At 47.8% G+C, this 17,313-nt stretch overlaps 1 protein-coding gene across 5 annotated transcripts in view; it reads left to right on the top strand.

Moving 5' to 3' along the window:
* acap3a (ArfGAP with coiled-coil, ankyrin repeat and PH domains 3a) overlaps positions 1-17,313 on the top strand; it is a 178,774-nt gene that overhangs the window by 54,731 nt on the left and 106,730 nt on the right. For 4 of the 5 annotated variants that reach the window (XM_078425204.1, XM_078425200.1, XM_078425201.1 and 1 more), the window contains one exon: positions 7,722-7,779. The exons of the other annotated variant lie outside the window; for it this stretch is intronic. In XM_078425204.1, the coding sequence (XP_078281330.1) occupies positions 7,722-7,779 (58 nt within the window). The remainder of the gene's footprint in view (positions 1-7,721; positions 7,780-17,313) is intronic. 5 annotated transcript variants of the gene reach the window in all.

The following is a 17,313-nucleotide window of genomic DNA, read 5'->3' as shown; positions in this document are numbered from 1 at the left end:
GATATGCCGGGAATAGAGAGATATGGATCGCATGCCGTCAGAGGAGATTAGTTTAACTTGGCATCATGTTCGGTACGGACATTGTGGGCCGAAGGGCCTGTTCCCGTGGTGTACTGTTCTATGTTTCGGAAGGAACTGCGGATGCTGGTTTAAACCGAAGATAGACTCAAAAAGCTGGAGTAACTCAACGGGTCAGGCAGCATCTCTGGAGAAAAAGAAAAGGTGACGTTTCGAATCAAGACCCTTCTGTAGTCTATGTTGCACGTGTGTAAGCGTGGACAAGCTGGATGCAGGAAAAATGTTCCCCAATGTTGGGGGAAATCCAGAACCAGGGGTCACAGTTTAAGAATAAGGGGTAGGACATTTAGGACTGAGATGAGGAAAAACGTCTTCACCCAGAGACTTGTAAATCTGTGGAATCCTCTGCCAATTCACTGGATGTTTTCAAGAGAAAGTTAGATTTAGCTCTTAGGGCTCAAGGAATTAAGGGATATGGGGAAAAGGCAGGACGGGGCTCTGATTTTAGATGATCAGCCATGATCGTATTGAATGGTGGTGCTGGCTCGAAGGGCCGAATGGCCTACTCCTGTACCTATTTCTCTATGTTTCTATATTTCCAATGCTGCTACATAATACCATCCTGCTCAATCAACACTGCTCAAAAGCTGAAGTAAAAATGATGCAAAATAATAAATCACTGAAGTCTCAGTAACATTTCACATCTCAGCAGGAGCTGAGTCCTAAAGGAAAAGGTTGAGATTGAATAATTCATTATAATTCAGTCAGTTTCAAGAGCTTCCCCTGTCTGAACCATCCTATTAATTAGCCAGTTGAGAGCGAGAGATCCCGTGGTATTTCCTTGTGGGGCTGACATGGAGGGAATTCCTGCCAATCCCGGGAATTCCGCCCTGTGTCTAGTGTTCCCCACATACGATTCCCTGATTTTCAATACATCACCCCAGGTACTGGTCAACAGTCAAGAGTATTTATTGTCATGTGTCCTAAACAGAACAATGAATGAAACATAAATTTCAATATATAATATGTACACATGCACACATTTATCCATACACATATACAAGTATTTACATACACATATACACATAGATACACACACGCACACACACACACACACACATATATGCGCACACATATATAAATACATACACATGCACACACATATATATATATATATATATGCACACACACTCACACACACACACACACACAAACAGACACACACACATATATATGCGCACACATATATAAATACATACACATGCATATATATATATATATATATATATATATGCGCACACACACACACACACACACACACACACACACACACACACAGCGCAAAAATAAGAAACAATGTCCCCAAGTCTGAAGAAGGGTCTCGACCCGAAATGTAATCTATCCCTTTTCTCCAGAGATGCTGCCTGACCCGTTGAGTTACTCCAACATTTTGTGTTTAATTTTGCCTCCAAGTCTGTGTAGTTCAGACCAATGCCCCCAAGTCTACACATAAAATAACAGCATTTAAAAGACATTTGGAGAGGTACAGGAATAGGAAAGGTTCAGAGGGTAAGGGCCAAACGTGGGCAAATGGGGCTAGCTTAGATGGGGCATCTTGGTCAGCATGGACGAGTTGGGCCGAAGGGCCTGTTTCCGTAGCTGTGTGCCTCGATGATGAATGAGCAGGAGGCCGGGACCCTGCCCCGGAATCTTCTCTGGTGTGGAGGTGAAGATGGGGGGGTAACATGGGAGGGCAGGCTTGGAGTTAGAGTTGGACTGTTGATGGCTGATATTAGGAAACATCTTCATACTTGGGAGTGTTGAAGTCTGGAGCTCCTTCCCCAAAGGTCCACTGCTGCAATGGTGAATTAAAAATGAGAAACTGAAATTTGATAGATTTACGTGAAGCAAAAGCATTAAGGTTTGCAAATCCAGGGCGGGTCAATAGGATTAAAAAGCAGATCTGTCATGATCTCAGTGCTGCAGCAATCCAATAATAAGTACAATTGAATAATAGAACAGTCTCAATAGCCCTTCTCCAGTTCCTAATCAGTACATTAGAACTAACACTCTTGATAGCCAGCTGAATGCATTTAAGACGGCAGTGAATTAAGATTACACAGAAGAAAGAAATAATAGATCTTTTATTCATTTTGTGCCTTTGTCCTTCCCAACCATCCTGACTTACTGAGCGGCCATTGGCGCAGCGGGTAATGCTGCTGCCTCACGTCAATCTTGATCTCGGCTGCTGTTTCTTCAGTAATGCTTGGAAAGGCCAAGTGCTGTGATTTAAAAAATACAATTTCTTTTGTTTATACAAAATGCAGCTTTGGAAGCAAGCTTGCTTTTTTTTTGTCTGCTCCCCCACTTATAGTGAGGAATAAGTGGGGTTTTTGAGAAGCTTTGCACTAACGCTTGGGGGTCTGAGGGTCTAACGACACATTACATGACAGACTCCGTGTTTCCTACTGTCTGCATTGTCACAATAGGGGCGGCACGGTGGCGCAGCGGTAGAGTTGCTGCCTTACGGCGCCAGAGACCCAGGTTCGATCCTGACTATGGGTGCTGTCTGTACGGAGACTGTGCGTTCCCCCGTGACCTCGTGAGTTTTCCCGTGGGTGCTTCGGATTCCTCCCACACTCCAAAGACGTACACGTGTGTGATAGACACAAAGTGCTGGAGTCAGGCAACGTTTTTGGAGAAAAAGGATGGGTGGCGTTTTGGGTAAGGACGTTTCTTCAAAAGGTCTGAAGAAGGGTCTCGAACCCGAAACATCACCCATCCTTTTTCTCCGGAGATGCTGCCTGACCCTTTGATTTACTCCACCACTTTGTGTCTATCTTCAGTTTATACCAGCATCTGTGGTTTCTTTCTACACGTGTTTGTAGGTTAATTGGCTTTGGTAAAATTATACATTGTCCCTAGTGTGTAGGTTAGTGCTAGTGTACGGGGTGATCGCTGGTCGGTGCGGACTCGGTGGGCCGAAGGGCCTGTTTCTACGCTGTGTCTCTGAAGTCTAAAGTATGGTCTGAAATTGCACTGAGAGATGTCGGTTGTCAGGCCCATGTCTTCTGCACCACAACAATGGTGGTTTCTGGAAGGTTCTGTAGATGTAAGATCTGTGGCTGTCATGAGGTGTTGCTCGGACCACAGTGAAGCACAAAGTCATGTGATGGATGCAGAGGTCAAAGGGCAGAGCTCACCCCTCTAGCAAAGGTAACCGAAGCTGCAGAAACCGCCCGTCGGCTCTGATGGGGGAAGCAGGAACTCATGGAGTCCGACCGACAAAGAGGATGTTCTTCCAAGAGAAGAAAGGGGCGTCACGGTGGCGCAGCGGTAGAGTTGCTGCCGTACAGCGCCAGAGACCCGGGTTAGATCCCGACTACGGGTGCTGTCTGTACGGAGTTTGTACGTTCTCCCCGTGACCGTGTCGATTTTCTCCGAGATCTTCGGTTTCCTCCCACACTTCAAAGACGTGCGGGTTTGTAGGTTAGTTGGCTTGGTATAAATGTAAATTGTCCCCATCTGTGTCAATGTGTGGGGATCGCTGGTCGGTGTGGATTCGGTGGGCCAAAGGGCCTGTTTCCGCACTGTATCTCTAAACTAAACTAAACTGAAAAATCACTGAATTGATCCCATTATGTCTCTCACATCACCCAGGTCCCACACACCACAGTATGTGGAATAGACCAGTACAGCACAAGAATAGGCCCTTCGGCTAGGGTTGCCAACTGTCGCATATTAGCCGGGACATCCCATATATTGGCCTAAATTTGTTTGTCTTGTACGGGACCGCCCTTGTCCCGTATTAGGCCCGGGGGCGCTGTAGGTCTGGACAGTGTAGGCCCGGAGGCCTGGGCGCCGCCTAGCGGAGGTTGCGTAGCAACCCGCCTCCCAGCCTGGGCGTCCGCCATTGGTGGAGCGGGAGCATGTGGCCGCTGGCTGGGTGAGGTCACGTGGGGCGTGGGGTTGTGATGTCACCTTTTGTTCCTTATTTGGGAGTGAGGAAGTTGGCAACCCCACAATCTCTGTGCCCAAAATGATGCCGAGACCAACTCTCATCATTCCCTGCATATCCATGTGCCCATCCAAAAGCCCCTTAAATGCCACCATCGTACCTGCCTCCACCACCCCTGACATCACGATCCAGGCACCCAGCACCCTCTGTGTAACAAAAACTCGCCCCGCACATCTTCTTTGAACTTTGCACCTCTCACTTTAAAGCTATGCCCTCTCGTCTTTGCCATTTCCACCACGGGAGAAAGGTTCTGACTGTCTACCCTATCTATGCCTCTCGTAGTTTTATATACAGGCACCTCGAGTTTTATCCTGCTTGAAAAGTTCGGGTAAATCAAAAACCACGTAAATGAAACATATGCGCCAAGCCCTGCCCACAACCACACTGGCAGACGGGGCCAGGGATAAACTTGACACGTTATTCCGAAAATAGGAACAAGCAAATTAAACTTAGGTAGTAATTAGATAAGTGCGTAATTCTAAAAGCGCGCAAATCAAACACGTGTAAAACGTTGTTTCGAGTAAAAACCAATGGTATTTAAAGGCGCTACATACTTGTAAGTCATTGTTATAGCAGTCTGCATTCTAAAATGGCTGAGGATTGCTTTAACATAATAACAGTGGTTTGGTCACTGTGCTGTAATTATATCAAAGCACAGCTGTTTATGAAGATGCTGGGAGTGAGTTCTGTGATCTCCCTGTCCGTCTGCCCTCGATGTTTGTCAAGTTCTGACGCGATTAGCAGCAGTGCACAGAACAAATTGCTGCCTTCCTCGATGAAGTCATCGCTGTGAGGAGCCACAGCTGGAGGAGATGTGACTCTCCACTGTGCTGAGATTTAAACAGAACCCTCTTGGTCACTGGTTGGCATGGACTCGGTGGGCCGAAGGGCCTGTTTCCTCGCTATATCTCTAAAGTCTGGAGTATGCGGGATGAAACCGGAGCACCCGGAGGAAACCCACGCAGTCACGGGGAGAACGTGCAGACCCATTCCTGCATTTACAATGCCCAGGATGCTCAATAAGTGCAGCACAATTGGAGAGCTGCTGCCGCCAGACCCGGTCCGTGTGGAGTTTGCACGTTCTCCCTGCGATCTCCCCATACACTAGCTCTATCCCACACACGAGGGACAATTTACAATCTTACCAAAGCCAATTAAAAGCCTTTCACCAGACCTCGGTACACATGACAATAAACTAAACTAAACCAAAACTACAAACTTGCACGTCTTTGGAGTGTGGGAGGAAACCGGAGCACCTGGAGAAGACCCACGCATGTCACGGGGAGAACGTGCAAACTCCGTACAGACAGCACCCGTAGTCGGGATCGCACCCGGGTCTCTGGCGCTGTGAGGCAGCAACTCTACCGCTGCACCACCGTGACGCCCCATGCAGGTTTGTAGGTTAGTTGGCCTCTGTAAGATTGCTCAGAGTGTGTGGGCAGTGGATGAGAAAGTGGGATAACATTGAACTAGTGTGAATAGGCAATCGATGGTCAATACGGTGGCATGTGGATCATGTGCAGGCAGATAAGAGTTGGACTTGGCATCATGGACATTGCGGGCCGAAGGGCCTGTTGCCGTGCTGCACTGCTGGATAACTTCCTTCCCTTTAGCAATGCAATCTGAGCGTTTTTGATCGCTGGCTCCTACCTATTGCCACTGCCCGTGTGAGTCTTTGCCGTGGGTGAAGCAGGTGAGGAACTGGAGCGAAGGGAATGACTTCATGAGTGTAACCCGATCCCGGCACTCATCAGCTGTGTGTAAGCTGTGTGCACCTTGCCCCTGTCACACATGTCACCTGAACCCTTTCATTGGCGCAAGGATAGACACAAAAACTGGAGTAACTCAGCGGGACAGGCAGCATCCCTGGAGAGAAGGAATGGCTGACATTTCGGGTCGAGACCCATGTTTTTTAAACCAAAGATAGACACAAAAGGCTGGAGTAACTCAACGGGACAGTCAGCATCCCTGGAGAGAAGGAATGGGTGACATTTCGGGTCTCGGGGTCTCTGGTTTAAACCAGCGTCTGCCATTCCTCCCTACACCTTTCATTAATGCGTGGCCTTTCAGTCAGTGCCAGCTCGAGTCATCATGCCCCGTTTAAAGTCTTCAGAGGTTCAATGTACTGTGTGCACGTCAACGTTTAGTCAAACCCCTGTCTAGCCGGCTAATGGCTGCTTAAAACCTTGTAGTTGGAATCATTTGCCCGACCTAAAGAAAGAGAGGCAGATCGGATCACCTTTGAGAAGCATCCCGTGTGGAATGGGAGGCAGAGTAACTGAATCCCCAGGCTACTCCAGTAACAGCAGGTGCCTGCTCCCAGCATGGAAACATCCCCGTCACCAGGTGTATCAGGTCCAGCCCGGGGGGGACGTGACATTAGTTAAATTACACGTCTTTCACTGTTCGGCTGGAGAGAAAGAACAGTTGGTGATTCAGGTCGAGATCCTTCTTCAGACTGAGAGTCAGTGGAGAGGGAAAGGAGAGATGTTACTTTGTTAAAAGTCATTCTGCCCACTTCATCAGTTCTCAAAGCACAATTAGGCCATTCGGCCCATCAAGTCCACTCCGCCATTCATTCATGGTCGATCCATCCGTCCCTCTTAACCACACATTCTCCTGCCTTCTCCACACAACCCCTGACACCCGTTCTCATCACTTAATGTTAACAAGGTTGATTCTTTCATCATCTTCTTACTGCGGCCAATCTTTTTTCCTGAAGCAGTCCTGACCCATCTACCTCATTGGAGACCCTTGGACTCCCTTTAATCGGACTTTACTGAGACTTTATCTTGCACTAAACGCTGTTCCCTTTATCCTGTAACTGTACACCATGGACAGTTCGATTATAATGGTGTATGGACTTTCCAGTGGCTGGATGATGTGCAAAGATTGTCCGAAGGTCTCCAATGAGATAGATGGTTGCTCAGGATGGCTCTCTAGGTGTTGAAGCGATGGTTTAGTTGTCTGATAACAGCTGGGAAGAAAGTGTCCCTGTATCTGGAGGTGTGCATTTTCACACTTCTGTACTTCTGGCACAATGGGAGAGGGGAGGAGAGGTCCTTGACTATGGTGGAGGATGCAGAGGCGATGTTGCAGGACGCTGCAGGGATGGGAAAGCTCGATGGGCCGAAGGGGCTCTATCCCTGCTGTATCTCTACACACTGAAAATGCCGATGCCAACTCCGGCTAAATAATCCACCACCCGGTCCATCCAGGGTGCTGTCTGGGGCAGAATGATGTACTGGAGTAACCCCCCCCTCTCTAAATGCTGAGGCTTGGGGGTCACCTGCCCCTTGACCCCCCCTCCCCCCCCCCCCCCTCACCCAGGCCTTCAGCCCACGACCACCTTTTGATCGATTGAAAGATACAGCAAGGAAACAGGCCCTTCGGCCCACTGAGTCCACCCTGACCATCCTTCACCCGTTCACACTAGTTCTATGTTATCCCGGGCGGCCGCCATTGGTGGAGCGGGAGCACGTGGCCGCTGGCTGGGTGAGGTCACCTGGGGCGCGCGGGGCGGTGACGTCACCCTTTGTCACGTATTTGGGAGTGAGGAAGTTGGCAACCCTACAATAGAGCGTCATTGGAAGTGCGGTGGGTGCCGATGGGTGCCGGTGGGTTTCGGTGGGCGCCGGTGCGTCCGTGGCTGAGCTTGTCGCTGACGTCTCTGTTTGCGTTGCAGGGCGACGATCGAGGAGGTGGAGACGGATGTGGTGGAGATCGAGGCCAAGCTGGACAAGGTGAGTGACTTCCTTGCAAACCCAGTGCTCCAGACAAGCAGTGATCGGAGAAGAATTAGGCCCTTCGGCCCATCAAGCCTGCTCCGCCATTCAATCGTGGCTGATCCATCTCTCCCTCTCAATCCCATTCTCCTGCCTTCTCCCCATAAACCCCTGAATGAAGAGAACTACTGGCGATCTTCCTCTGCGCTGTCAGAATAAAATAAAGATTCAGAAAAATAAAAACAAGTCTAGGTTTGTCAGAGTGGAGTTGGTTACAATAGACAATAGGTGCAGGATTAGGCCATTCGGCCCTTCGAGCCAGCACCGCCATTCAATGTGATCATGGCTGATCATTCCCAATCAGTACCTCTTTCCTTGCCTTCTCCCCATACCCCCTGGCTCCGCTACCCTTAAGAGCTCTATCTAGCTCTCTCTTGAATGCATTCAGAGAATTGGCCTCCACTGCCTTCTGAGGCAGAGAATTCCACAGATTCACAACTCTCTGACTGAATTTTTTTTTCCTCATCTCCGTTCCAAATGGCCTACCCCTTATTCTTAAACTGTGGCCCCTGGTTCTGGACTCCCCCAACATTGGGAACATTTTTCCTGCCTCTAACGTGTCCAACCCCTTAATAATCTTATACGTTTTGATAAGATCCCCTCTCGTCTTTCTAAATAATCTAAAAGCAGCCAGGCTCACTTTGATCAGTTCAGTGAGTCAAGACGGTGGCATTTAAAAAAATATTTTTTAAAACCTCGTCCTTCAATAACGTTACTGAGTTTGATTCCCAGGGACAATATCTGTACAATTAACTGCCTGATACAGTTACATAAAGATACAATATTCCCTTTGTATATAAACTGCAGAGAAAATCGTGCTGGAATGAAAATCTTATGAGAAAGCAAGATAACATCGAGCATGTGAACATGTGATCGATGGTCGGCGTGGTCTCGGTGGGCCAAAGAGCCTGTTTCTATTCTGTATCTTTTATCTCTTTCAATATTTTATATTTCCCCACTTTTCTGTAAAGATAAACATTTTATAAATCATTCCTGAGATGTCCTTACGACATTCTTCGAGTGATATGGGGTGGAAATTGGCCATTCGGCCCAACTTGCCCACACCGGCCAACACGTCCCAGCTACACTAGTGTAGGAAAATAGCTGCAGATGCTGGTACAAATCGAAGGTATCACAAAATGCTGGAGTGACTCAGCCGGCCAGGCAGCATCTCAGGAGAGAACGAATGGGTCCCGAAACGTCACCCATTCCTTCTCTCCTGAGATGCTGCCTGACCTGCTGAGTTACTCCAGCATTTTGTGATACCTGGCCTAGCTACACTACTCCCACCTGCCCGCGTTTGTCCATATCCCTCCAAACCAATCATATCCTTGTACCTGTCTAACTGTTTCTTAATTATAATGTTTTATTCTTAGTTGTTTACTGTATGTCGTGTTGTTACTTGTGAGCAAAGCATCAAAGCAAATTCCTTGTATATCCTGATCTCCCGGTGGCTGAGCACTTCAACTCCCCCTCCCACTCCCAGTCTGTCCTTTCTGTGATGGGCCTCCTCGTGCGGGTTTGCAGGTTAAATGGTCCTCTGTAAATTGTCCTGAGTGTGTAATAATAATATTATTATTATTATTATTATTATTAGGGAGTGGATGGGAAAGTGGGTTAACATAGAACTAGTGTGATCGACGGTTGGCATGGACTCGGTGGGCCGAAGGGCCCGTTTCCACGCTGTGTCGTTAAACTAAACTAACCACTGCGTTTACAGGTCTGTTATGCTGCTGCAAGTAAGAATTGCACTGTTCTGTTGCAGTTCACGTGGCTATTAAACCCTCGTGCTACTCTGTGACATTTGCAAAACATCTTACTCCCATTATCTGTATCTGGCGTTGAGACAGAGGAGCCATTTCCACACTGTTGATCAGACTACCACCACTCCTAGTTTGAGTTTAGTTCATTGTCACGTGCACTGAGGTACGGTGAAAAACTTTTGTTGCGTGCTAACTAGTCAGCGGAAAGACGACACATGAGCCATCCACAATGTACAGATACATGATAAAGGGAATAATGTGAATAATGTTATTGCAAGATGAAGCCCGATCAAGTCCCATCAAAGAGCCCGAGGGTCTCCAAAGAGGCCAATCGTAGCTCGGGGCTGCTCTCTGGTTGTTGGTCGGATGATTCAGATGGTTCACGTGGATGGTTCTGGGCTGAACAGAGGGATTCAGGGGGTGGTACATTTGCCGTCCAAATTGCAACTCTTTTTTTTATAATAAAGAAATCTTTTCTTTCATAAGAAAATAAGTGTTTAATTTTGGCAATGCCTGCAGTTGTATCCCTCTGCCTCTTAGAGCCAGTATCCAAACCCAGTCCCACAGTAGAGACAATGATCCCCTTTCTATCAGCAACCAGCCCTCAGCGAATGAGCTGGAAGGGCCTTGAATGAACGCACTTAGCAGTCCGCACGCACAAATGTTTTCCCACAACTGAACACAGGCGATCGTGGTCTGAGAGCTGTCAGAGATTTCAATATTGTTTGCGTAATGGGGATGAGGTAAGGTTGCAGCTTAGACCGAGTACTAACTCACGCTGAAAGTACAGCCATATCAACCCGTGGCTAATCTACTGAGACCCAGGTCATGTGATAGGAGCAAAATTAGGCCATTCGGCCCATCAATTCTACTCCGCCATTCAATCATGGCTGATCTATCTCTCCCTCTTAACCCCATTCACCTGCCTTCTCCCCATAACCCCTGACACCCGTACTAATCAAGAATCTATCTATCTCTGCCTTAAAATGTTCCATTAACTTGGCCTCCACAGCCTTGTCTGGCAATGAGTTCCACAGATTCACCACCCTCTGACTAAAGAAATTCCTCCTCAACTTCCTAAAGGTACGTCCTTTTATTCTGAGGCTATGCCCTCTAGTCCTAGACTCTCCCACTAGTGGAAACATCTTCTTCACACCCACTCTATCCAGGCCTATGTTCTCCTTGTGACCACGAGGGTTTCCTCCGGGTGCTCGGGTTTCATCCCACAGCCCAAAGACTTGCGGGGATTGTAGGTTAATTGCCCCCTAGTGTGTAGGGAGTGGGATGGGAATGTGGGATAACATGGAGCGAGGGTGAACATGTGATCGATGCGGACAAGGCCGGGCTGGGCTGACGGGTTGAGCAGAGGCCCCTGTGAGAGGGCGGATCACTGGCCCAGCGCTGGCCCAGAAACAATGAGCCGACGTGGCAGCAGCCAGTTTGCAAACTTGGAACAGAATCCTCCAGGATTGTTGTCGGGCTACACGCCAATCTAATAGGGAATCCAGGAAAAAAGTACTCCGTGATAGGGAGAACATGGAAGGCAGTGACCGGAAATGGGCGACACAGCGGGTAGAGCTGCTGCCTCACAGCGCCAGAGACCCAGGCTCCATCCTGACTTCGGGTGCTGTCTGTGTGGAGTTTGCACGTTCTCTCCGTGACCGCGTCGTGTTTCCTCCCACATCCCAAAGGCGTGTGGGGACTGCAGGTTAATTGGCCCTCTGTAAACTGGCCCCAGTGTGTCGGGAATGGATGCCAACGCTAACACACAACTAGTGTGAGCAGGTGATTGAAGGTCGGCATGGACCTGGTGGGCCGAAGGGCCTGTTTCCATGCTGTATTTTTCAATCAATTCAATCAAGTAGTAATTCTTTTAATATATTCTTTGAAGGGATGTGGGTTTCACAGGCTGCAGCTGTGACATTTAATTGCACATCCCTCACTGCCCTTGAGGAGGTGCTGGCGAGCTGTCTTACAGTCATACAGCATTGAAGCAGGCCCTTCAGCCCAACTTGCCCACACCGACCAACTAGTCCAACCTGCGTGCCTTCGGCCCATATCCCTGTAAACCTATCCTATCCATGTACCCGTCCAAATGTTGCACTGCCTCAACTACCTCCCCTGCAGTTCATTTCATATACCTACCACCCTTTTTATTAAAGAGGTTGCCCCTCAGGTTACTATTAAATCTTTTGCCCCTCACCCTGAACCTACGTCCTCAGGTTCTTGATTTCCCCTAGAGACCCAAGTGTATCGACCTGAAACGTCACCCATTCCTTCTCTCCAGAGATGCTGCCTGACCCGCTGAGTAACTCCGGCATTTTTTGTGTCTCCCTTCGATTTAAACCAGCATCTACAGTTGTTTTCCTACACATTTTTCCATTGTCGTTGTCCAGTAATGCGATCTTCAGCACAAAGGCTGCGATCAACATTAATGTTTGGGATGCTGGCTCCAGTTCTACAGAGCAGGGGGTGGAAATGTCTTTCAGTACAGCGTGATGTGGCACGAGTTAGTGAGAACAACGTAAATGCTGATGGATTTAGTTTTCATTCAGCTGCACATCGGATATTCCCATTTTCTTATTTCTAATTGCAGTGCTAAACACTGGCCTTTAATGTGTGTCCAACATGACCAAGAAAGAACACTCAGATTTATTTTTAACATTCCCCTGTCCAGTGGCTAATCTAAAGATATAAAGCTAAGGAAATATCCGATTGATTGATTATTTATTTGATTGATTGATTGATCGATTGATTGATTGATTGATTGATTGATTGATTGATTTGATTGGATTGATTGATTGATTGATTGATTGCACAAAAATGCTGGCATAACTCAGTGGGTCAGGCAGCATCTGTGGAGAAAAGGAGTAGGTGATGTTTCAGGTTGAGACCCTTCTTCAGATTAAGGTGTCAGGGGGGAAAGGGAACGAAAGATGTAGACCTACTTTGGTCAAATGAAAGGGGCGGCTCGGTGGTGCAGCGGTAGAGTTGCTGCCTTACAGCGAATGCAGCGCCGGAGACTCGGGTTCGATCCCGACTACTGGTGCTGTATGTACGGAGTTTGTACGTTCTCCCCGTGATCCGCGTGGGTTTTCTCCGAGATATTCGGTTTCCTCCCACACTCCAAAGACGTACAGGTTTGTAGGTTAATTGGCTTGGTAAATGTAAACATTGTCCCTAATGTGTGTAGGATAGTGTTAATATGCGGGGATCACTGGTCGGCATGGACCTGGTGGGCCGAAGGGCCTGTTTCCGCGCTGTATCTCGAAACTAAATTAAAATATGCAGAAAGCCACGATAATCAAGGAAATGTGGCGCCCACAATGGTCCATTGTTGGCTGTGGGGTAGGTGATAACGAGTTAATGGGAAATGTGGAGCCCACAATGGTCCATTGTTGGCTGTGGGGTAGGTGATAACGAGTTAATGCAGGCAGTGGAACTCAACAGGACAACAGTAAAGCTAGTCGGACGACCAGGGACGGAGAGGGAGGGGATGCAAGGGTTACTTGAAGCTAGAGAAATCAATATTCATAGCGTGTCTGCCATAAGATATCTTTACAGCAAAGTCCACTCTGTGTTTACCCCAACCTATCTTTCTTTTCAAAAGCAGAACACTTTATTGAAAGCAGTCCAACATGCAAAAGCATCTTTATCTTATTGATCTGGTGCTGATCAGTCAGATCTCGTCCAACTATTCCTCAACACAAACATCTGTCTTACATTAAACCAAATAATTGTTACAAAGAACCAAGCCATGAAACATGAGGCATCTCACAACACCACAAATGCATCTGTGGCACGGAACAAATTATTTCTGTAACATTAGCGAAACCCATTATCTTGTTCCCATTTGCTAACTGTGGGAATGTGAGCTCGGCCTTCCCAGCTGGTTACTAGGGATCCAATTCACCGCCCTGTTATACTGCTGTTACTTGGCCAATGACTATCGAACTGAAGAGATCAGAGAATTCAGGTCAGGATCTTAGACGCAGCCAAAACTGATGTTTGTTTAGGAAGGAACTGCAGATGCTGCTTTAAACCGAAGAGAGACACAAAGAGTTGGAGTAACTCAGCGGGTCAGGCAGCATCCCTGGAGAGAAGGAAAGGGTGACATTTCGGGTCCAGACCCTTCTTCAGACTGAGAGTCAGTGGAAAGGGAAACGAGAGATACAGACGGTGATGTAGAGGGATATAGAACAAATGAATAAAAGATATGCAAAAAAAGGTGACGATGATAAAGGAAATAGGCCACTGTTAGCTGTGGGCTAGGTGAAAACGAGTTACAGACAATGAGACTCAACAAGACGATTTTGAAAATAATACAAAGACTTGGGTGGGGGAGGGATGGAGAGAGAGGGGAGGCAAGGGTTAAAGAAATCAATAAATCATGCAGCCTGGGTGTAAGCTGCCCAAGCGAAATCTGAGGTGCTGTTCCTCCAATTTGCGTTTGGCCTCACTCTGACAATGGAAGAGGCCCTGGACAGAAAGGTCAGATTGGGAATGGGAGGGGCAGTTAAAGTGTTTGGCAACTGGACTGAGTACTCCAGGTACTGTGGAGAAACAGCGCAGAAACAGGCCCACCGGGTCCGCGCCGACCAGCGATCCCCGCACACTGACACCATCCTACACGCACGAGAGACTATTTACATTTACACCGAGCCATTTAGCTTACAAACCTGCACGTCTGTGGGGTGTGGGAGGAAACACTGACCCGTGCCTCGTGTGGCTACCTCCACACGCCGAAATGACCAAAATTCACAATCCACTGATGGTCCAATTTGGCAAAAATATTACAGTAAAATATACAGGGGAAAATGTTCTGTTAAACTTTCTGGCACCGAGTTGATGGTTATTTCTGTTGCATTCGTATTAACATCTGTACTTAATATACGAGTAAGGATCTTGCATTCTTTTATATTTTTATATATTATTCTTATAAATAAGGATCTTGCATTCTTTTATATATTTATATATTATTCTTATAAATAAGAATCTTGCATTCTTTTATATTATTTTTTATATTATTCTTATAAATAAGAATCTTGCATTCCTTCATATTTTATATATTATCGTGATCATAATCACAATCATACTTTATTAGCCAAGTATGTTTTGCAACATACGAGGAATTTCATTTGCCACACAGTCACACTGGACACAGGACACACACAATACATTTTAACATGAACGTCCACCACAGTGGCCTCCTCCACATTCCTCACTGTGATGGAAGGCGAAAACAAGTTCAATCTCCTCCTTTCTTTGTCCTCCACCGGAATCTAATACATTATTTTATATATTATTCTTATAAATAAGAACCTTGCTTACTTTTGTATATTCTTTTCAGCATAAGGGACCTTGATACTGGTTTTGTCCACAGACGCCACAGGATGTGTAATAAATCCCCTGCGGATAATTGATTGATTTCATTGTGCTTGTGAAAGGACATTGATTCCAGAACAACTCTTGAAAGTTTCCTGGGGAGTGTATCATATTTGTATGCAAGGCTGCCAGTTTGTGGATCAATCTTTAGTCTCGTCATTAGCTCCACGTAAAAACGAAAGGAGCTTCAATTCTGACTGAGCCACTTGAGTGAGTGAGTGAACATGGAGTTACTTTTGCTTGATCAGACCCGCCAGCAGTTTGCAATCCACTCTTGGCAGTCTAGCTGAGTTTTACTTTAGATTAGAGATGCAGCATGGAAAAAAAACCTTCATCCCACCGAGTCCACACCGACCATCGATCACACGTTCGCACTAGTTCTAGGTTCTGGGCAGCACGGTGGCGCAGCGGTAGAGTTGCTGCCTAACAGCGCAGGTTCAATCCTGACTACGGGCGCTGTCTGTACAGATTTTGTACGTTCTCCCCGTGACCACGTGGGTTTTCTTCGGGAGCTCCGGTTTCCTCCCACGATCCAAAGACGTACAGGATTGTAGGTTAATTAGCTTTGGTTGTAAACTGTCCCGGTGTAGGATGGTTCTAGTGTGCGGGGATCGCTGGTCCAGGTGGGCCGAAGGGCCTGCTTCCCCTCTGTATCTCTAAACTAAACTAAACATTAAAAAAATGTTATCCCAGTTTCACACCCACTCAATTTACAGAAGCCAATTGACGTTGTGGGATGTGGGAGGAAACCGGAGCACCCGGAGGAAACCCACGCGGTCACAGGGAGAACGTGCAGACTCCACACAGGCAGCACCCGCGGTCAGGATTGAACCCGGGTCTCTGGCGCTGTGAGGCAGCGGCTCTACCCGCTGCGCCGCGGGGCCACCCTCCATTGATGATGTTCCTCTCCGCCAGCACCTTTGTAAAGTCAGACAGGATTCTTGGTCACTGTTACTGAGATGAGGTGGAAGTGAAGGTTGCAGTTCTGGGGACGATCGAAGGTAGTCTTAAAAACTTGTTAGCAGATTGGCTGAACACTTGTTTATACAGGATGGAAAGTTGGCCAGACTTCAGACGGACGGAGATGAATGAGAGGGCTGCTAGTGCTGTTGTAATCATCACTCTTTGCAATGTACTAAGTGGTTGCATGTGCTTATCGCAATGTTCAGTAGCTTGATATGCCGCTGGACTCTTGTCCAGCCAAACACCGGGTCATGTCTGGAGTGCGTCCAGTACATGTGGCCGATTACTAGGGTTGCCAACTTCCTCACTCCCAAATACGGGACAAGGTGATGTCACCGCCCCGCGCCCCACGTGATCTCACCCAGCCAGCGGCCGCCATTGGTGGAGCGGGAGCACGTGGCCGCTGGCTGGGTGAGGTCACTTGGGGCGCGGGGCGGTGACGTCACCCTTTAACCCTTATGTGGGAGTGAGGAAGTTGACAACCCTACTAATACGGGACAAGGGCGGTCCCATACGGGACATACCAATTTAGCCCAATATACGGGATGTCCCGGCTAATACGGGACACATAGCAACCCTACCGATTACCTAAACGCATGGGGCCACAGTTGGAACTGTCCCTCTCTTCCCCTCCCCCTTCCCAGTTCTCCCTCTGTCATCCTGTCTCCACCTATATCCTTCCTTTGTCCCGCCCCCCTGACATCAGTCTGAAGAAGGGTCTCGACCCGAAACATCACCCATTCCTTCTCTGCTTTGTTTTGCATGCTATGCTATCTGATCAGATAATACTACACATAGGTGCAGTCAATTCAAACTCAAATACAACAGGTAGAGCAAAGGGGGAGATAGAGTGCAGAATATAGTTCTCAGCATTGTAGCGCATCAGTCCCATAGACAAAGTCCAATGTCCGCAATGGGGTAGAGGTGAATCGGACAGTGCCCTAGCTTGTGGAAGAATGGTTGAGGAGGCTCACAACAGAGGGGAAGAAACTGTTCCTGAGAAAACGTGAAACCTGATCACAGCCCCACCCACATTGGATTGAAAGATACAGCATGGACACAGGCCCTTCGGCCCTCTGAGTCTATGCCAACCATTCACCCTGGTTCTATGTCATCCCATGTTTTCGTCCACGTTAGAGGCGATGTTACAGAGGCCAGTCAGCCTACAAACTCGCACGTCATTGGGATGTGGGCGAAAACCGGAGCACCCAGAGGAAACCCACGCGGTCACAGAGAGAACGTGTAAACTCCACTCATGGCCAGCACCCAAGGTCAGGATCGAACCTGGGTCTCTGGTGCTGCGGGGCAGCAGCACTACCCACCGCACCAATATGTTGGTGGTGACTGGATCAGAGTGCTGAGGCAATGAATCAGGTCTGTG

This window comes from Rhinoraja longicauda, chromosome 30 (genome assembly GCF_053455715.1).
Source record: "Rhinoraja longicauda isolate Sanriku21f chromosome 30, sRhiLon1.1, whole genome shotgun sequence".
Classification (NCBI taxonomy): Eukaryota; Metazoa; Chordata; class Chondrichthyes; order Rajiformes; family Arhynchobatidae; genus Rhinoraja; species Rhinoraja longicauda.
Note: the sequence above shows the minus strand (reverse complement) of the source record. Positions and strands in the feature narration are given on the sequence as shown.